This window comes from Macrosteles quadrilineatus, unplaced genomic scaffold (genome assembly GCF_028750875.1).
Source record: "Macrosteles quadrilineatus isolate MER2022 unplaced genomic scaffold, UCM_ALF_1.0 Scaffold_7__1_contigs__length_78375512, whole genome shotgun sequence".
In the NCBI taxonomy this organism is placed as follows: Eukaryota; Metazoa; Arthropoda; class Insecta; order Hemiptera; family Cicadellidae; genus Macrosteles; species Macrosteles quadrilineatus.
The window spans coordinates 33,464,035-33,481,265 of record NW_026542600.1 but is presented as its reverse complement, the minus strand read 5'-3'; the positions used below and the strand labels follow the sequence as shown (position 1 = coordinate 33,481,265).

Below are 17,231 nucleotides of genomic sequence, written 5' to 3'. Positions count from 1 at the left end.
AGTACTTTGTCAAGCCTGCATCTAGATATAAGCAAATTGCCACAAGTTCTAGTGGATTAGTTGTGCACATTTGAGTTGAGAATATAAACATGCTCATTTGATTTAATCGCTACAAGACACTGAAATATAAATACATTGTACACAGTCAGAATCGGACAAGCCATAAATAGAGGCCTCCAGTGTGCAAGATGATGAGATCCACACAGCACCCTCAGCGCTCGCTTTTGCAACAGAAGAATGTTATACACCCTTAGTGAGTGACCCCACAGCCTAGTGCCGTAGAGTATGTGGGACTGGAAAAAAGCAAAAAATGCTAGCCTGACAAATTCAGAAGGAGTGTCCAATTTTAGGCGTCTCAGAAGGTATATGACCCTGCTAAGCTTCACACAAAGATTGTCTATATGATTCACCCAAGTGAGCTGAGGGTAATGGTTATCACAGGTGTAACAATGAACATAGAGGGACAAAATTTCTAACATTATCACAGATGGAATATGGTAAAAATAAAAAACATATCAAAATAAGTGAACATGAAATATATGAAAATTAATTACAGTTTACACTCTACTTGAATGAGTAGAATGTCAATAATTCGGACGTCAAAAATCCGGATTTGTCTGTAACAAGAAATAAAATTCTGTTCCACAGTTAGTCCAACATTGTATAAAAATTAAAAATGTATGACAGGCCTGTAAAAACACCGTAATACAATACTGTATTGCACAATCTCTATTTAAATTTTAAAATCACAGCTTCCTCAAACCCAACAAAAATTTGGTTGTCACTGCACAGCAATAAATGACTTAAAAAAATTTTAAAACAGAAAGTCCAGTAAGCTACTACTAGAGATAGGCTCAGAACAGAGGAATGTCGGATAATAATACGATAATCAACCATAATTAATAATTCCGTAGTTGAAAACAAACCATATTTCAGACAATAAAACATTAGATAATCCAGTAAAAGTATAAAATATAGTCCTTAAAATAATAACAACACCTTAAAATAAGATAAAGATAACAACAACAACTACATAATAAAAACATTGTTACAGTAGACCCTCTCTTAACCGACCTCGTATTAACCAATAATCGGATTATCCGCCTTCCATCGTAAAATATCACAGTTTGTTTTAACCGACCTTGCTTTGAGAGCAGCTCGGCTTAACCGCCGCTTTCTAGGAATCTCGGCATTTCCGCTCCCACGCTGGGCGATGAGAACCGAACCATACGCTTATCTCCACAGGATGTGACTAAGAATAAATTATTTTGCATTGATCACAAAAAATATAGCATATTGTCAGTTTGTCATCATCGTTTATAATGCGAGCACATCCTGATCTGATTTGTTATCTGCGTTACGATTTTGAGAACTGATTATCTTATCGCTAGAGTAAACAAACAATGCAACTTGTACGGAGGGCAGGGAAGGGGGGTTAGAACTAAAGTTATTAAAATAGGAATTTTTATTGACTCTTGCCTAGTACTATAATCTATTCCAATTAAAGTAGGCCTATTTGACTTAACGGTGTTTAGTGTTTATTTATGACTTTTCTATCAATAGGGAAAAAAGGAGATAAGAGTAGTTTATTTTATAAATAATAGAAGTATGACTTCAAAATAATGATTATATATATAATTCAAAATTAATAACAATTAATTATGTTATGATTTTAGGGATTGCCCGTTTTAACCGACCTTTTGAGTCATCCGACCTAGGTCCGGTCCCATTAGGGTCGGTTAAGAGGGGGTCTACTGTATTGTTTTTCTTCTTAGGCTTCCCTTAATCCACGCATTCAACAAGTTGTCAATCACAGCCACCTAAAGTGTTATGTCGTCATTAGCTAACGTGACAGCGCATAGAAGACTATATGTAAAGAGCAGATCATTTTCAGCACAAGCGTGAAGTCACTTTGAAGTTTGCGGTCGATATTTGTTCCGCTTCTTGTTTATTTTATTTTCTCAAATGAAATGGGATAATTCAATAAAATAATGTGGGAGCCTACAGAATATCAATAATGGATCAAAATAGTATACAATTCATATTAATACTCTAAAATTCATATTAATTCATGAAATACAACTATACGAGTTTTCGTGGTATTTTTCTTGGATAATGAGGTTATGTAACGTTATTTTAGAGATATCTATTGACCATGGTTGATCAAGAGGGAAAAAATTTATTTATAAAAATAAACACATCTGTCTTAAAAAATAAGGTTGCCAATGACACAGAAAAAATATACACATATATTGAAGGATAATAACAGCTATAAGACTGATTAATTTTGATGTTTGCCATATAAATGATTGCTCATTATAGTTAATGAACCTCTTAATGTTTTATGGATAGTAGTTTAAAAAAAAGATCTGTCCAAATTATATTGTTTCCTAAAGTTCACAATAAAAATTGATAATGTTCCTCTAGAACCGATAAACAATCCAACCACCTCCATTTTTGAAATTTTGAAATATTCAAATGTTTTATACTTTTTTCTTTTCCTTATTCACTTCATTAGGTTGATTTCATAACTAATTGTTGGATCGAGAATTATTCTTTTGTTTGTTTGTCTTTCAATCAATAAAATATCTACTCTTCTTCTAGTGCTACTGTTAGAAGAAAGACATTGTACTTCTTCATGCATTTCCCATGTATTATATCTTTTTCGGAAGGCGTTTGCTATAATACTTTTGATTTTGTGGTGTCTTGTGTTTCTTAGAAGTTCACCAAAAGGACAGAAGCCAAGGGCATGTGCAAGGATTTCAATCTTGCCACAGGCATGACTGCAGCGGTTATTACCCTGACTTCTGCCGTGGAGAACATGCACTGGCACCACATTTGCAATAATCTTTATTCTGTCTTTCCATTTAGATTCTGACAAGCTTTTTTTATTAATAATAGTTTTATTTCCAGGAATATAATCCTGGAAAAGTTCAACACCTTTACTCTTCTGTTTTAGGCTTTTCCGGTTTTCAAATTCTTTTTCTCTTAAGTAACTTCTTAAATTTTGAGTATTTATTGTTTGGTTCCAATTAATTTCTTCTAGGTGTAATTTTTCAATGAAATTGTTTCCATTCGTTGAAGTTCGTCTTCATTTATTGCGTAACAATTTTAAACCTGTCTGAGTATTGTTGTATGTATGCTTGAACAGCAAGAACAGTACAGGGCCTAGGTTGGAACCTTGCGGTACACCGGTGTTTACAGGAGATGAGGTGGCCGATCGATAATGGCGACTTAAACCATCTTGCCCAGAATACCTGACACTAACAATTTGTTTCCTGTCTTTCAAATAAGATGCTACCCAATTTAAGGCGTTACCTTTAATGCCAATAGCCATTAACTTTTTTATAAGAATATCATGGGAAATGTTGAATATTGTTGGAAATGGACTCAAAAGCCAAAGTGAGAGTGGAAGGAGATCTATCTGAGGAGTTTTCCATCAACACGGGTGTAAGACAAGGAGATGGCATATCTCCCATACTATTCAACTTAGCACTGGAAGAAGCCCTGCAGAAAACAAAAGAACTAGGATTGGGTGTTAAGCTTGGAGTAGACCTAAACATTTTAGCATTTGCTGATGATGTAGTCATTTTGTCAGAAACAGTTGAAAACTTGGTAAGTTTGGCAGAAGTACTTATTACAGAAGCTAACAAAATAGGATTGCAAGTAAATGTAGAAAAAAACTAAAATCATTAACTTTGGAAGACAAGCAAACAATAGAAACAGAAACATACAGATAAAGAACTTAACTATAAATTGTACAGAAAGTTTCAAATATTTAGGAGTAACTGTAAATAGTAGAAACTCAGAAGACGAAGACATACTAACTAAGTTATCAAATGCCAATAAGTGTTGGGGAGCCTGCAAGAAGTTGATCTCATCTAAAGTATTATCTCACAGAACCAAAATACAGTTATACAAAACAATAATTCAACCTATTCTGTTATATGGTAGTGAAACATGGGTATTGTCCAAGAAAAATGAAAACCGACTCATGGTGTTTGAAAATAAAGTACTAAGAAAAATATTTGGTCCAGTACAGGAGGGACAAATGTGGAGAATAAGGAAAAATAGAGAGTTAAGATCACTATACACCGACCCAGATATTGTTGCAATAGTTAAAGGAAGAAGGTTAAGTTGGATAGGGCATGTGCTAAGAAGAGAGAAAGGAACAAGACTGTATGAAGTTTGGAGAGCCACACCTGGAGGTAAACGCCCATTGGGAAGGCCGAAATTGAGATGGACTGACCAAGTATTGAACGACATCAGGACAATGGGTGCAAGTGTCAACTTGGCAGAAGACAGAGAAGGGTGGAAGAGGCTGGTACACGAGACGAAGAATCAACTGAGATTTGTGGAGCCACGGCAGTAAGTAAGTATCATGGGAAATGAGGTCAAATGCTTTGGTCATATCATAGAAAATACAGAGCTGCTCGCCAACAATATCAAGATTATCATAGATGTTTATTAGTAGATTAAATATTGCATCAGTTGTACATTTGTTTTTTCTAAAACCATATTGATCGGGATTCAATACTTGATTATCTTCCAAATAAGGGAATAATCTCTTTAAGAATATGATTTCAAAAATCTTTGAAAAAACGCTTTGTACTGCTACTGGCCTGTAGTTCTTAACTATGTCTTTTTCATTGTTCTTATATATAGGTACAACCTTTGATGTTTTTATTTTGTTGGGGAAAATGCCCTGTGAAAACGACTTATTTATTATTTTTGTTAGTGGCTTAACTATGATATCTTTACATGGGCGGATAGGCCTATCGTTGTTCAGACTGCTTCCAGTCCTGCACACAGCAATGTACACCAGTGTCATTGCATTGATAGGCCTATCGTTGTTCAGACTGCTTCCAGTCCTACACACAGCAATGTACACCAGTGTCATTGCATTGATAGGCCTATCGTTGTTCAGACTGCTTCCAGTCCTGCACACAGCAATGTACACCAGTGTCATTGCATTGATAGGCCTATCGTTGTTCAGACTGCTTCCAGTCCTGCACACAGCAATGTACACCAGTGTCATTGCATTGATAGGCCTATCGTTGTTCAGACTGCTTCCAGTCCTGCACCTAGCAATGTACACCAGTGTCATTGCATTGATAGGCCTATCGTTTTTGTGCTATGTGTGAAATGTGTTTAACTTATTCTTAAAACAATTCAAGTAGTGGATCCTTTTGTTAGCCTGACTATGGCAGAGTTATAAAAAAACGCTCAAAAAATATACAGCAAGTTTCAAACCATATTAAGGATTGTTTGACGAGGTATGTTCAGCCATAATTTGTCATAAAACACAATCCTGGGGCTATCAAAATGAATTATAAAAAATATAAATGTATAAAACTATCCGTAAATTATTGCAATATTGTAATATGTTTGGGCACTATTCATGTATATACCTTTGTAAATACAATGCGAATAAAGATAATTCATTTTGATTATGTATTTGTTTAGGAATGAGGAGGAATGCAGTGCGTGGGTGGAAGCATTGCAGATGTCAATCAAGGACTACAATACTCGACAAATGACATTCAAGAAAGTCGACCCCATGACCTCTTCCAACGAGTCACTCAAGATTGGTAGAGAGGTAAACATTCAACAATTTTATGGTTTTGTTTCTGAATTGCGATTAGAATCAGAATTAGAATGTGTTTATTGTCCTTCAGCATAACAGACATGTAATAGACAAAGTCAAGTTGATACATTACAATTATACAATATACAGAGTCAACGTCTACATTTTAACCGTTTTAAAGTCATGAAATTCACTAAGGCTATAAAAGGGATTTTCGCATAGCCAGTCATATAACCTTACTTTGAATACTTTTTGGTCCAGGGATTTGCTGCTTTCATCTAGTTTATTAAACAACTTAAGATTAACAATATTAAAGCTACTTTGACATTTACTTAACCTAGGGTAACTTAAGTAAGGATTGCTTTCTGGTATTGTGTTCATGTAAGTCTGATCTGAAAACTAAAGAACCTATGCTATAATCTTTTTTTACATGTAGGCCTACTAAACAAACAAATATATACAGATTTATCACAGTCAAAATTTTACTATTACTAAACAAGGGTTTACAATGATCGGTAAAATACACCTTATTAGTTATTCTAAGAGCCTTTTTTGGATTTATAAAACTTCACTAACATAACAACTATTTCCCCAGAGAATTAGACCATAATTTATCACAGACTGGAAAATGCTAAATAAGCTGTTCTAACATACGAATCAGGTACAATGTTCATCATGGAATTGAGCAGGAAAATTGCTCTAGACAATCTTACACAAACAGATTCAATGTGAGCCTCCCATGATAGGATACTGTCAACTATAACACCAAGGATTTTGATGCTATTTTTTGTGTTTTGATGACTAGTTTTAAGTGTACAGAGGAGATTCTGAGTCTTGTCAATGTTCAAGAGAAGGCTGTTTGAGCTAAACCACATTTTAGCTCTGTCTGGAGTATGTTCTACCTTTGATCTTAACAAGTCTGAATCTGGGTGAATACTTAAAAACATTGTATCGTCAGAAAATATAACATTGGGTGAATCAATCACATTAAAAGCTAAGTCATTTATGGTTAAAATAATCAGCAATGGTCCAATCACTGATCCTTGTGGCACTCCGGATTTAACCTCCAAGCAATCTGACACATTACCAGCTGCATCAACTTATTGAAACGGGAAAACACCGGGAATTATGTGTGAATTTAGTACTTTACGGGGAATTTTCAAATTGCCGCTATCGCGCATGAAGATGACATTTCCATGACCGAGGGAGATGATGATGATGTCATACTCCAAAGGGCTGCGGGATTTGTTAGTGATTTTTCCGAGACCGCGGGAGACGACTATGACGTTTCCATGACCGCGGGTGACGACGATGACGTTTCCGTAACCGCAAGAGATGATGATGATGTCCAAAAATTATTGCTTGACGATGATGACTGGGGTAAATTATTAGCATTAAGCTACAATCACGGAAGATGATTATAACTTTTCTGCGATTGCAAGAGACGATTATAATGTATCCGTTACTGCTGAACAATATCAGGTACAATATCAATTTTGACACGACCACAGAAGACAGTGGTGATGTTTCCGTTACTGAGGGAGATATTCACAATTTTTCAGCTATTGCGGAAGTAAATATATGTTTTAAGTGTTATAAGACGTTTATTTTATTAGCTTTATATAAATTTAATAACACTTATAATGCTGATTAAGAAGCTTTTTAACTATTCTAAATATTACACTTTCATATTAAATTCAGGTACAAATCTCAGAACTTTTTCCTGGTGATCAAAATTCACGTATGATTCCTGGTTTTCCCTATTGGCTAAACACCATTGTCGGCATTTAAAAAACATAGCTTTGTTCTTATTTAAAATGCAATACTGTACATTTGTTTTCTTAACAGGTAGTTTGGATTAGCTGCACTGTTGTATTTCAGCTTATTGGCTTAGCTCTGTTATTATGACACATGCAAAGAGGGTTGGTAAATGCATATATTAAAAAGTGGAACTGCAAAGACTATTTATTTTATTGTTTTGGTAGGCTCCTGTCTGGATTCAGGATAAGAGAGTCACCATGTGTCAGATATGTACAGCAGAGTTCACCATCACATTCCGCAGACACCACTGTCGAGCATGTGGGAAGGTAATATCATTCACACCTTAAAAGTTCATTTGATCAATCAATAGTATGCGCAAACATAAGGATCAAAAGTGGGAAATATTGAGCCATAGAATTTACAGTGTTTTACATAATATTCAGTATTTTGTGACTACATGAAAGCTATTTTTTTTACATTATAAAGTAAAAAAGTGTCCTTGGGCTTTTAGTAAAATATGTATTAGTTGATCTTTTATTTATCTGAATATCCCGAATGCCCTGAAAAATCACGATGTTTTGCTGGATATGTACAACAGCAGTAGGGGAAATTTTCTATTGGAACCCTTTAGGAATATTGAAGTTGTACCCAATGATAAATACAATTGATTTCATAAATGTCTGAATTTTTACTTTGCATCCAGTGCATTTATAGAGGCTATGGTTCCTTTAGGTGGTTTGCAGTGTTTGTTCGGACTACAATGCTCCGATGCAGTATTTACACTTCAACTCGGACCGAGTATGTGTAGAGTGCTACAAATATCTCATGATTGGTACGTTCCTCATTGTACTTAACTTTTTAGTCTTTTTATACCTGTTTGAATCAAGAATAAGGCTGTTGAGAATCTTATGACACCAAAATAAAGAAAACTGGTCATAACTAACTTGTTTAAAAAATGTATGACAAATCTTAAATAATCTTACCATGCTGATATACAATGTATACATTTTTATAGGTCTATACTGTTAGTTACTAACTCAGTCTTTATTGTTGGTTGTTTATTTTATCATGTGGCTCAGTTATTCCTTAGCTATTTTTTTTTTTTTTTTTTTTTTATATATAAGATATATACTAATAAGAATAATATAAATGTTATTAATTATATATTTACTGAAAAAACAAATCAATGGGTTGAATAATTGGATAACTTTTTAATTAGTTTTAAAATTGTACAGTTTTTCTTTAAGTGAAACTTTGAACTTGTGATGCATTTAATGTTTTACATGGACTTAAATGGACCCAAAAAATTTAAAAATGCTTTTATTTGATGGGAAATACCCAGTGACTGCCTTATCATTAACTAGAGACACTCTTCTGATACTATAATAAAAGAAATTGTTTGATTAACAAGTAAACTACATTAAAAAGTTTGTAGGCTACAAAAATTATAAAATTATTTTTGCAGACATTGCGATGGGCAGTTTTTTGTGGGAATATCTGCTGTTTTACATAGTTTTTATTTTTATGTTACTCAGTTATATCTTAGGTAATTTTTGTGATTGTTTTATTGTTAGGCTTGTTTTTTGCATCCTTGAAAAAATATTGTAATATGTTTAGTGGTTATTTTTAAGGTGAGAAAATAATTTAAGTTAAAATATTGGTTGGCAGTTCTGAAACCCCCTTTATAAGGATGAAAAAGAACTGCGTGTTCTAGATGTTTCTCCAATGAGAAAATATGTTTCTATCATGGATAAAACTAATTACAGAAATGGACAACCCTGCGGCTAATATGGCAGAAGTTGTCAAGAAAGAATTGCGCCTGACTGATGAAGAAGTTCCAGAAAAAGTGCAAGAGATAAAATGTTTGTTTAAGAAGATTGGCCACAAGACAAGTACAGGAAAGAAAAGAAATATTCCTCAAAGGCTAAAGGAGGTAAGTTTTAGTCCCGTTCACCAACTTACCGTATACACACTTGTGACGTAATTTTCCTGGCTGGTGACACGTGGGAAATTACGCCACAGATACGATAAATGAGATCCCAGGAATCGCCCAAGTCTGGTCGCGGGGATTTTCCCAGGATTCGATAGTGATTTGAATAGCTTAAATTTGATAGCCCTGGTTATCAGAGCTCGAGACGAACATTGCGGGTTACCAAACACCACACTTGAAATCACCACTCTAGTCCTGGGCTTGTGGGGAAATTAATAATTTTAACTTGACTCTGTGGACAAATATCTAAATGACACTCTACTAGCTAACTTAACGAGACAACAAGTAAGCTAAGTAGTCACCCCGCTTACCTACAGAGTTAAGTCGTCAACCTGCAACAAACAAGGTTAGTATAAAATAGGCCTAGCCTAGCCTAATTCCCACAGAGTCCGAATTTATTAAACCAAAAAAACCAAGTTGGCTTAAGTTGTCCAAGTGAGAAACAAAACGAGAAAACTGAAACTAAAAAAAAACTGCTCCTTGAGATGAAAACGAAAAACTAAAACTTTAACTTTCTCACGTGTTCAACTTGAACCAACTTCGACAAAAATTGTCCAGCAGAAACCTGTCTGCTGGAACAACCTTGGGGACTTTTGGGGAACTTTAAAAAGGGGTTTAAGAATTAAAAAAGAAAGTCCCAAGACAGATTAAGAAACGTTAATTAAAAAGCTATGTCACCAACTGCAGTACTTAACTATTCAAATTGTTGGTTAAGGCGTATGACTACGTCTGCAAATCAGGCCTAGCCTACAAACTTTCAGTGAAGTTTTGTCGAAACAGAACTGGTGGAGAAATAATATGCGAAAACCTAAGTTGTTAATTGCGCAACTTACCTACGATGAAAAATATTACTCCAACGATCTTACGCGCACACGATGCACAAACATAAACTTTAAAACGGAACTCAAGCTTTCAGAGCTTGACGAAACGTAACTTTAAAACGATGAAGAAGTTGAACAAAATCTCTTCAAATCGAAGACGAACGAACGAATGCCTAAAAGGCCGGGAATCCGAATGACAATCCTTATTCTTCTCTCTTCACCTTCGTCTCAGGTTCAAGATGAAGGTTAAAACGCTCCCTGATTGGTCAGCACAAACAGAGTCAGCTGAGTCCCGTGCCGGCAAAGGCAAGCGCATCACAGCTTCAACATGCTTGCTTATAGCCGTGTACCACTCACAAGGTGGCTCCGCTGCTCTTCTTTTCTCCCGTAGCCCTTCCTCAGACGCCGTCGAACAACCAAACAACCAAACTGACACCAACGTCGTCTGCGGTCTTGGAATTTGAGGTTAGGTACGATGTCAGTTTAGCGTCGCGACTAGGGCTCAACAACAGCTTACATTCAGCTGTTTAAGTTTTGTGGTTTAGCCGTTATTTTACCCCCTACACATTTGACCCGTTACACACTATAGGTATGTCCAGGATATATTTCAACTTCCTTTTTAGGAAGAAAGTTGAGTAGACTTATCCTAACTTTTTTTAAATTTTTTGCATACAGTAGTTAAGACCTAGGTTGATTTTTTTTTTTACCGTGGGCCGGGCTTACAAGTGACCATGGGATTGCATCGCAGCTGAAACAGTTTATTGTGCACCCTCAGTCACAGGTCCTCATTCTCCGTCAAATCCCAGGTCCTTGGTGAACCATGAGATCCTTTTGACTATGGTAACCTACGGAAAGTAAATAAAGATACGTCTTATAACACTTAAAACATATATTTACGCTTATACTGTTACTCCCCCTGGGATGTTGAATGATGATTGGAGTGTCCAATCAAAATCGATCACCACTTACCATCTTTTGTATATTTACCATCTTGTGAGTAACAGTATAAGCGTAAATATATGTTTCAAGTGTTATAAGACGTATCTTTATTTACTTTCCGTAAATTTAATAACACGTACAACGCTGATCAAGAAGTTATTTATGGTAACTTGTTCTTCCCTGTGATCTCCAGATGATAGACCAAGGAATCTCATACGCAGATCTTGTAGGGCTGGGCAAATAAATATCATGTGGAAAACTGTCTCCTCCTCCTCTCCACATTTCCTACATAAGAGGCTTTTAACTTGAATTCCCATCTTGTGTAGATGTCTGTGGAATATCAAATGGCCACTGATGAAGCCATCAGCAGGGTCCTTCCGCAGGGTCTTCCTATTCAGCCCAAGGGCACCGGCCACTATAGCACCAGTGGGTGTCAGCAGCAATCTCTCTGACTGTCGCCTTCTGATTTTTCCCAGCTCCTTTGAATTTCTATGCCCATCCATTGGCAAACAGCTCTCTGCGCTGTGTTGTAAGCAATACCACACGTCGGCTCTGCACCCATGAGCAGGTTTTCAGCTCCTTAGTTTGCCCACTTGTCAGCTCCCTCATTGCCAGCAATACCTTTGTGTCCTGGAACCCAACTGAGGATACCCTTGTTGTTCTTTTCCAGGGTTTTCATGGCCTGATGACAGTCCCATACTGCCTTAGAGGTAAAGTCAAAACTGTCAAGTGCCATTAGTGCTGCTTTGCTGTCCGAGTTCACGTATGTCGCCTGTCAGACCCGACTTCAAATACACTCTTGTACACTCGGACAGAGCAACAACTTCTGCCTGGAATACAGTGGCCAGTTTCCCCAGGCTTACGCAAAACTGCACCTTAGGTATGAATCCATATATTCCCGCCCCAGTGCCCGTTGGCTTTTTTGAGCCATCCATACACCAAGTGATCCCCCTTTTCATGTATTCAGGTTCACCTCTATCCCACGCAGCTCTGTCAACAATGTTGACATTGTATGGCTTTTCTAGATCTGTGATATTCACCATCCTGTCTGGTAAAATTTCCAAGGTGTCCATGCGCACCTTGTCCACAACTCTCGTATGCTCACTATACTTCCAGGCATTATACTTCCAGTTGCCACTGCAAGCCATTCTGTAGGCTGCCATTCTTGCCTCTCCTTTCACAATGATGTTGAGAGGTGGCAGGTGTAGCACTACTTCCAGGGCTGCATTTGGAGTGCCTCTCATGGCTCCTGTGATGCTAAGGCATTCCACTCGCTGAATTTTTTGTAGTCTCTTTTCAGCAGTAGTTTGCATTACCTTGGTCCACCAGACGACACCCTAGTGTAATGTAATTTGCATACACCATCATCAGTCTTGCAACCCTAGTGTATAGCCAGTTAGTCATTTGTGGGCTTAGACTCCAGGTCTTTCCAACAGCCCTTCTCATCATCATAATTGTGGTCTGAGAGCGTTGCGTTACATGTTCAAAATGGCTGTTCCAGGTGAGCTTACCATCCAGTGTTATTCCTTGGTACTTGAACTCCCTCTTAACATGGATCTGATTACCAAAGAGAGTTGGAGTCCTGATGTGCGGCAAAGTATAAACCGTACGACAAAGTATAAACCATACGGCAAAGTATAAATATGCAGCAATTAGCAGCTTTCTGTACTATAAACAGTACAAGGAAGCCAAACTTTGTCGGGTAACTGTAGGAAAAATTCCTTCTTAACAAAAACACAAATACCTCCACCTTTACTGTTCACTCTTAAATTAAAATAAACATGATGACCATTTAAGTTAAACATATCTACTAAACTCTCCTTTATATTTACTTCTGTCAAAACAATTTTGAACTAGTGTCAAACAACAAAATTAACTCATTCCAATGTTTTTTAAGAGATGCAATATTTAAATGAAAAAAAGGTTAAACCATTATCAAAGTTGTGTTTCTTTGCGCAAATTATTAATTCTGCTATGTCTTGGCAGCTAACTGATTTTATCTCATCATCATCATTTATAGCTTCAGCCATCTAGAAATATGCCATAATATAATTACGAAACTAAAATACAACTTACTTAATTTTAACTAAATCTTCCTCTGTATCAATTACTATGACCTTGGAATTATCCTCCTTCCTCACCCGAACCGCTCCATATTTATACCAGATGTACTTATAGTTGAGACTCTTTGCCTTATCTTTAGCCGCCTTCAATAGGTTTCTGTAGTAAAAGGAAAGATTTTCGCTGATGTAGATTCTTCCACCATGATGTCCTGTAACCTCTGCATTTGTTACAACTTTCTTCCTAGCCTCCAATAGCCTACTACGTACTTTTCTGTTGGCAAGCTATACAATTATATTAGCAGGCCGTTGTTCAGTTTTTGTTTTAGGTAAACAATGAGCAATTTCAATGTCCCTCTCCTCTAACTGCACCCCAAACTTTTTGGCAATTTTCATAACCACTTCTTCCACACTCTCATCTTTAACTTCCGCTACCTCATTCACCTCCAAATTTTTATTTCTTCCATACTGCTCAAGTTTATTCACCTGTATTTTCAGCTCCAAGATCTCCTTATCCTTCTCTACCAGAGTTTCGCGTAACTTTTTAACTCTTGCTCCATAATTGGCAAACATTTTAATGCATTTTCAAATTTATTATACTGGTCTGACAAAAAATCTTGACTAGACCTGATCTCAGCCGTAGTCTCCTTTAATGTCTCCAACCCAGAAGAGATATTGCGAATAAGGCAGGTCTAATTTTTTATTCACACTTTTAAAATATCTTCAGTACTATACCCAGGGAACCCTTCCTCAGTACCTTTCTCGACAGTAGTTATTTCTTGTGTAGACGAACCTGAAGGTTTTTTCTCACTTTTTAATCCCTTGCATTTAAGACATAACCATTTAGCCTTCGCATCCTCTGACATTTTACTGAAAACTGACTCCCTTAATCCAGTGCAATGATAGTGAAATATTTTTTCACAAGCTGGCCGAATACATTTAATAACTTCTTTTATTTCTAAAATAGGCTCTTTACACTGGTCACATGCCGAATACAAGTTATCTAAAGATCCACCTCCCCAGTGACTAGATGAGAGAGGCAAGGGGTTCATACGACTGGTTTCTCCCTGGTTCCCAGAAGTTTACGTTAAAGACACTGAATATTAGGCCCCCAGTGCCGCAAGATTCTCAGCACAGGTCGCATCCCACCTTAGCCCAGGACCCGCAGTGCTCAGACATAGCTCCTGCTATAACTTACCGTCTGGGTGAGTGTCCTGTTCTCAGAGAAGCAAGCTACGTCCTAGACTAGTTACGAACACCCAGTACTGGTGACGCTGCTGCCCCCAAGTCATTCGGGACTCCAGCCTAGATCCGCCGAGATTAGTGTGAAAGGAACCACAACGTAAACGATGCAGTCATAGTACTACACAGGCCAGCACTTCATTTTGTACTGGCCTTCTCGGAAGGTCTTGAGCACCATTTCTGATGCCCCTGGGAATGAAGTAGTTCCTCAGTTCTATTTAAGCAGCCTTGGCTGTCCTAGGAACTACCGCACTCCCTTAGCCCCCTTAAGTTTTAGTTGGGCTACATTGCCAAGTTTCATTCTCAACTATTTTAGCATGTTTTAGATGCCTAGATCTTTTACGTGACTTGTACTTATCCCTACCTGTAGCGTAGACCTATGCTATTCTATATCACTCAGTGATCATGGATATTCACTTCAGGTTGCTGTCATTGTCAGCCAAAAGGATTGAAAAGTTGAAGTTGAACCCACAAGGGTGTGTCCTGTGTAGAGTTTAGCACATTTCCTACTGAGTGAATTGTTAATATTTTAAAACGCCACATCCCATATCAAATGCACATTTTACTATTTCATTTAAGGAAAAATGAATCAAATTTTATCTAAAGATAGAACTTTCATAGGTAATCAAAAATAATATGAAAACAAAATATTTTAGAGCAGCTGAACCCACGGATGCAGAAGTCAGGCATTACAAGCATAAGAAAAACAGTCATAGTTAATTACAAAATGAGATCATAACTTAATAAAACTAAGGTTGACGTATGTGAATTTAATAAATATGTCTTCTACACAAAATGTATATATTCACACTTAAGATGATATTATAGATGTTACAATGTTGATCGACCACCAGTATTGTCCACCAGTTTCACTAGTCATTATCATGACTCTGACTGATCAGAGTCTCAATGGCCATAATAAGCTCACATTCTTGAATACACATTTTACTTATAAAACCCTGTTCGAACATTATACTCTGTTTTTAAAGCACAAATTGAAGGTTTATTTTACCATCCATGCTCAACAGTTATCACAGCAAGCTGTAAATTTCCCACATATGACATTATCCATTCACTATCCATTATATTACGATCCATTTTATTTTGCCTTTAAACTCCTTTTAAAACAAAATTTGCTCCTTTCCCCATCTTAAGTAAAAAAAAAACTAGTTCCGTTGCATAATAGCCAGTATAATTTGGCCGACAACGTTTTGGACTACAGATAATGAACATTGCATTACAGGTGCCAGCCTTTGACAGTGAGTCCCAGATGAATGGATGGTTACTGCGTAAGTCTCGCACCAGCTGGAAAAGACTGTGGTTCGTACTGAAGGAACAAGTCCTGTACGCCTACCGTGCCTCTGAGGATGTGGTAGCCAGCCACAGTATACCTGTACTGGGCTACAAACTGGAGAAAATGCCTGATGTAAGTTTTATTATCCACATCCAGGAAATACTCTTTTAAAATGCTACCATTTCAGAGTTAACAGAAAATCCATATCCAAAATTATATAAGTTAAAAGTTTGAAACACTGCATACATATTTTTTATCTATCACTTTATTTACATCATTGGTGATCAACTGATTTTGTGTACAGTGGTAATCATTTTTGTTTTTATCTTAGTGTGTACTTAGCTTTCATTTCAAAATTATTTAAGTTTAGGAAAACAACACACAGCAAGATGACTGTATTTAACCTAAATATGCAACGCCTCTTCTTAATATGCCTACGCATTATGCCTATTATGTAGTTATAATAAATCATGACTGTTTCTGGTACGGTATGGTAGTTTGAACAAACATTAGCTTTTAACTAATGTCAAGGCTGTTGGTGAATCTGTACAACCAAATATTTTGGGTCCCAATAGTAACTTTCTGGTTTGTTAACATAGTCAAAATGGCACCAAGCTTCATTGAGAAATGGTGCTGCCTTGAAGCGTCATATTGTTGGGCACAAGCCGTTTTTTTTCATAACAGTAGGATTTAACCACACTTTTCTTTACCTAGATCTCTAAATAAAACATAAGGAAAGTTTACTTTCAGTACGGTAGTGTGATATTCCTTAAACATTTTCAACCAGTATTGAAATAAATAAGCCTTTACAAAAACATAAGATATTATGTTTATATTTGGGCTGTTGCTGTTATGTTGTAGTGATGTTCTAGTTAGTGGTTGTATTCTTACTTACTGCAGCAATGACTCAGTTGCTAATACCTTGTGGTGTTTTCTATCTAACGGTTTTGCAGATTTTTTGCCTAAAAGTTTTGTGCATTTCGTTAAAGCTTAATTTGTCTGTCATGTTATTATCTCAGAGTGAAAGTCTTAAAACATTGAGTTTTTATGCTAATTTAATTATAAAAAATAAAATAACCAAGATCAGAGAAATGAATGGGTAGAAAGTAATATAAGCATCCAGTTGTTTCTCTGTAGAATTTGATGACAAATATTAATCCTGTAAAAATGTATAAGATTATTTTTCCAATACAATTTTTTTTTAAGTGCAACTTTTCCACCTTGTTGCAGAAGGCCAGCTTCAGAGCAATAATTACATGATTGAAACATCAACCTTAGTTATTTTCAATTTTACACAGTTTTACACTGAAGACCTTGATATTGTAGTTAAGTGTACCATGGAAGCTTAATTACTAGCATAACAAAAAAATTAAAACAATTTTAATCGGTTTTAAATATTTTCAAATATTTATATGGGTTTCAAGAAATTTGTATTTTGGCTAACCCACGAACCTGGTGAGATTGTAACTATTTCAGAATGTTGATAGCCTCTTATAGAACAGCTGGGACCACTTCCAGCTCAGTAATAAGTGAGAAA

At 36.3% G+C, this 17,231-nt stretch overlaps 1 protein-coding gene across 2 annotated transcripts in view; it reads left to right on the top strand.

Moving 5' to 3' along the window:
- Positions 1-17,231, top strand: part of LOC128998072 (FYVE, RhoGEF and PH domain-containing protein 6-like) — a 58,021-nt gene that overhangs the window by 32,153 nt on the left and 8,637 nt on the right. For both annotated transcript variants that reach the window (XM_054424051.1, XM_054424050.1), the window contains 5 exons: positions 5,467-5,599; positions 7,573-7,674; positions 8,081-8,180; positions 9,115-9,281; positions 15,644-15,826. In XM_054424051.1, coding sequence (XP_054280026.1) covers positions 5,467-5,599; positions 7,573-7,674; positions 8,081-8,180; positions 9,115-9,281; positions 15,644-15,826 — 685 coding nt within the window. The remainder of the gene's footprint in view (positions 1-5,466; positions 5,600-7,572; positions 7,675-8,080; positions 8,181-9,114; positions 9,282-15,643; positions 15,827-17,231) is intronic.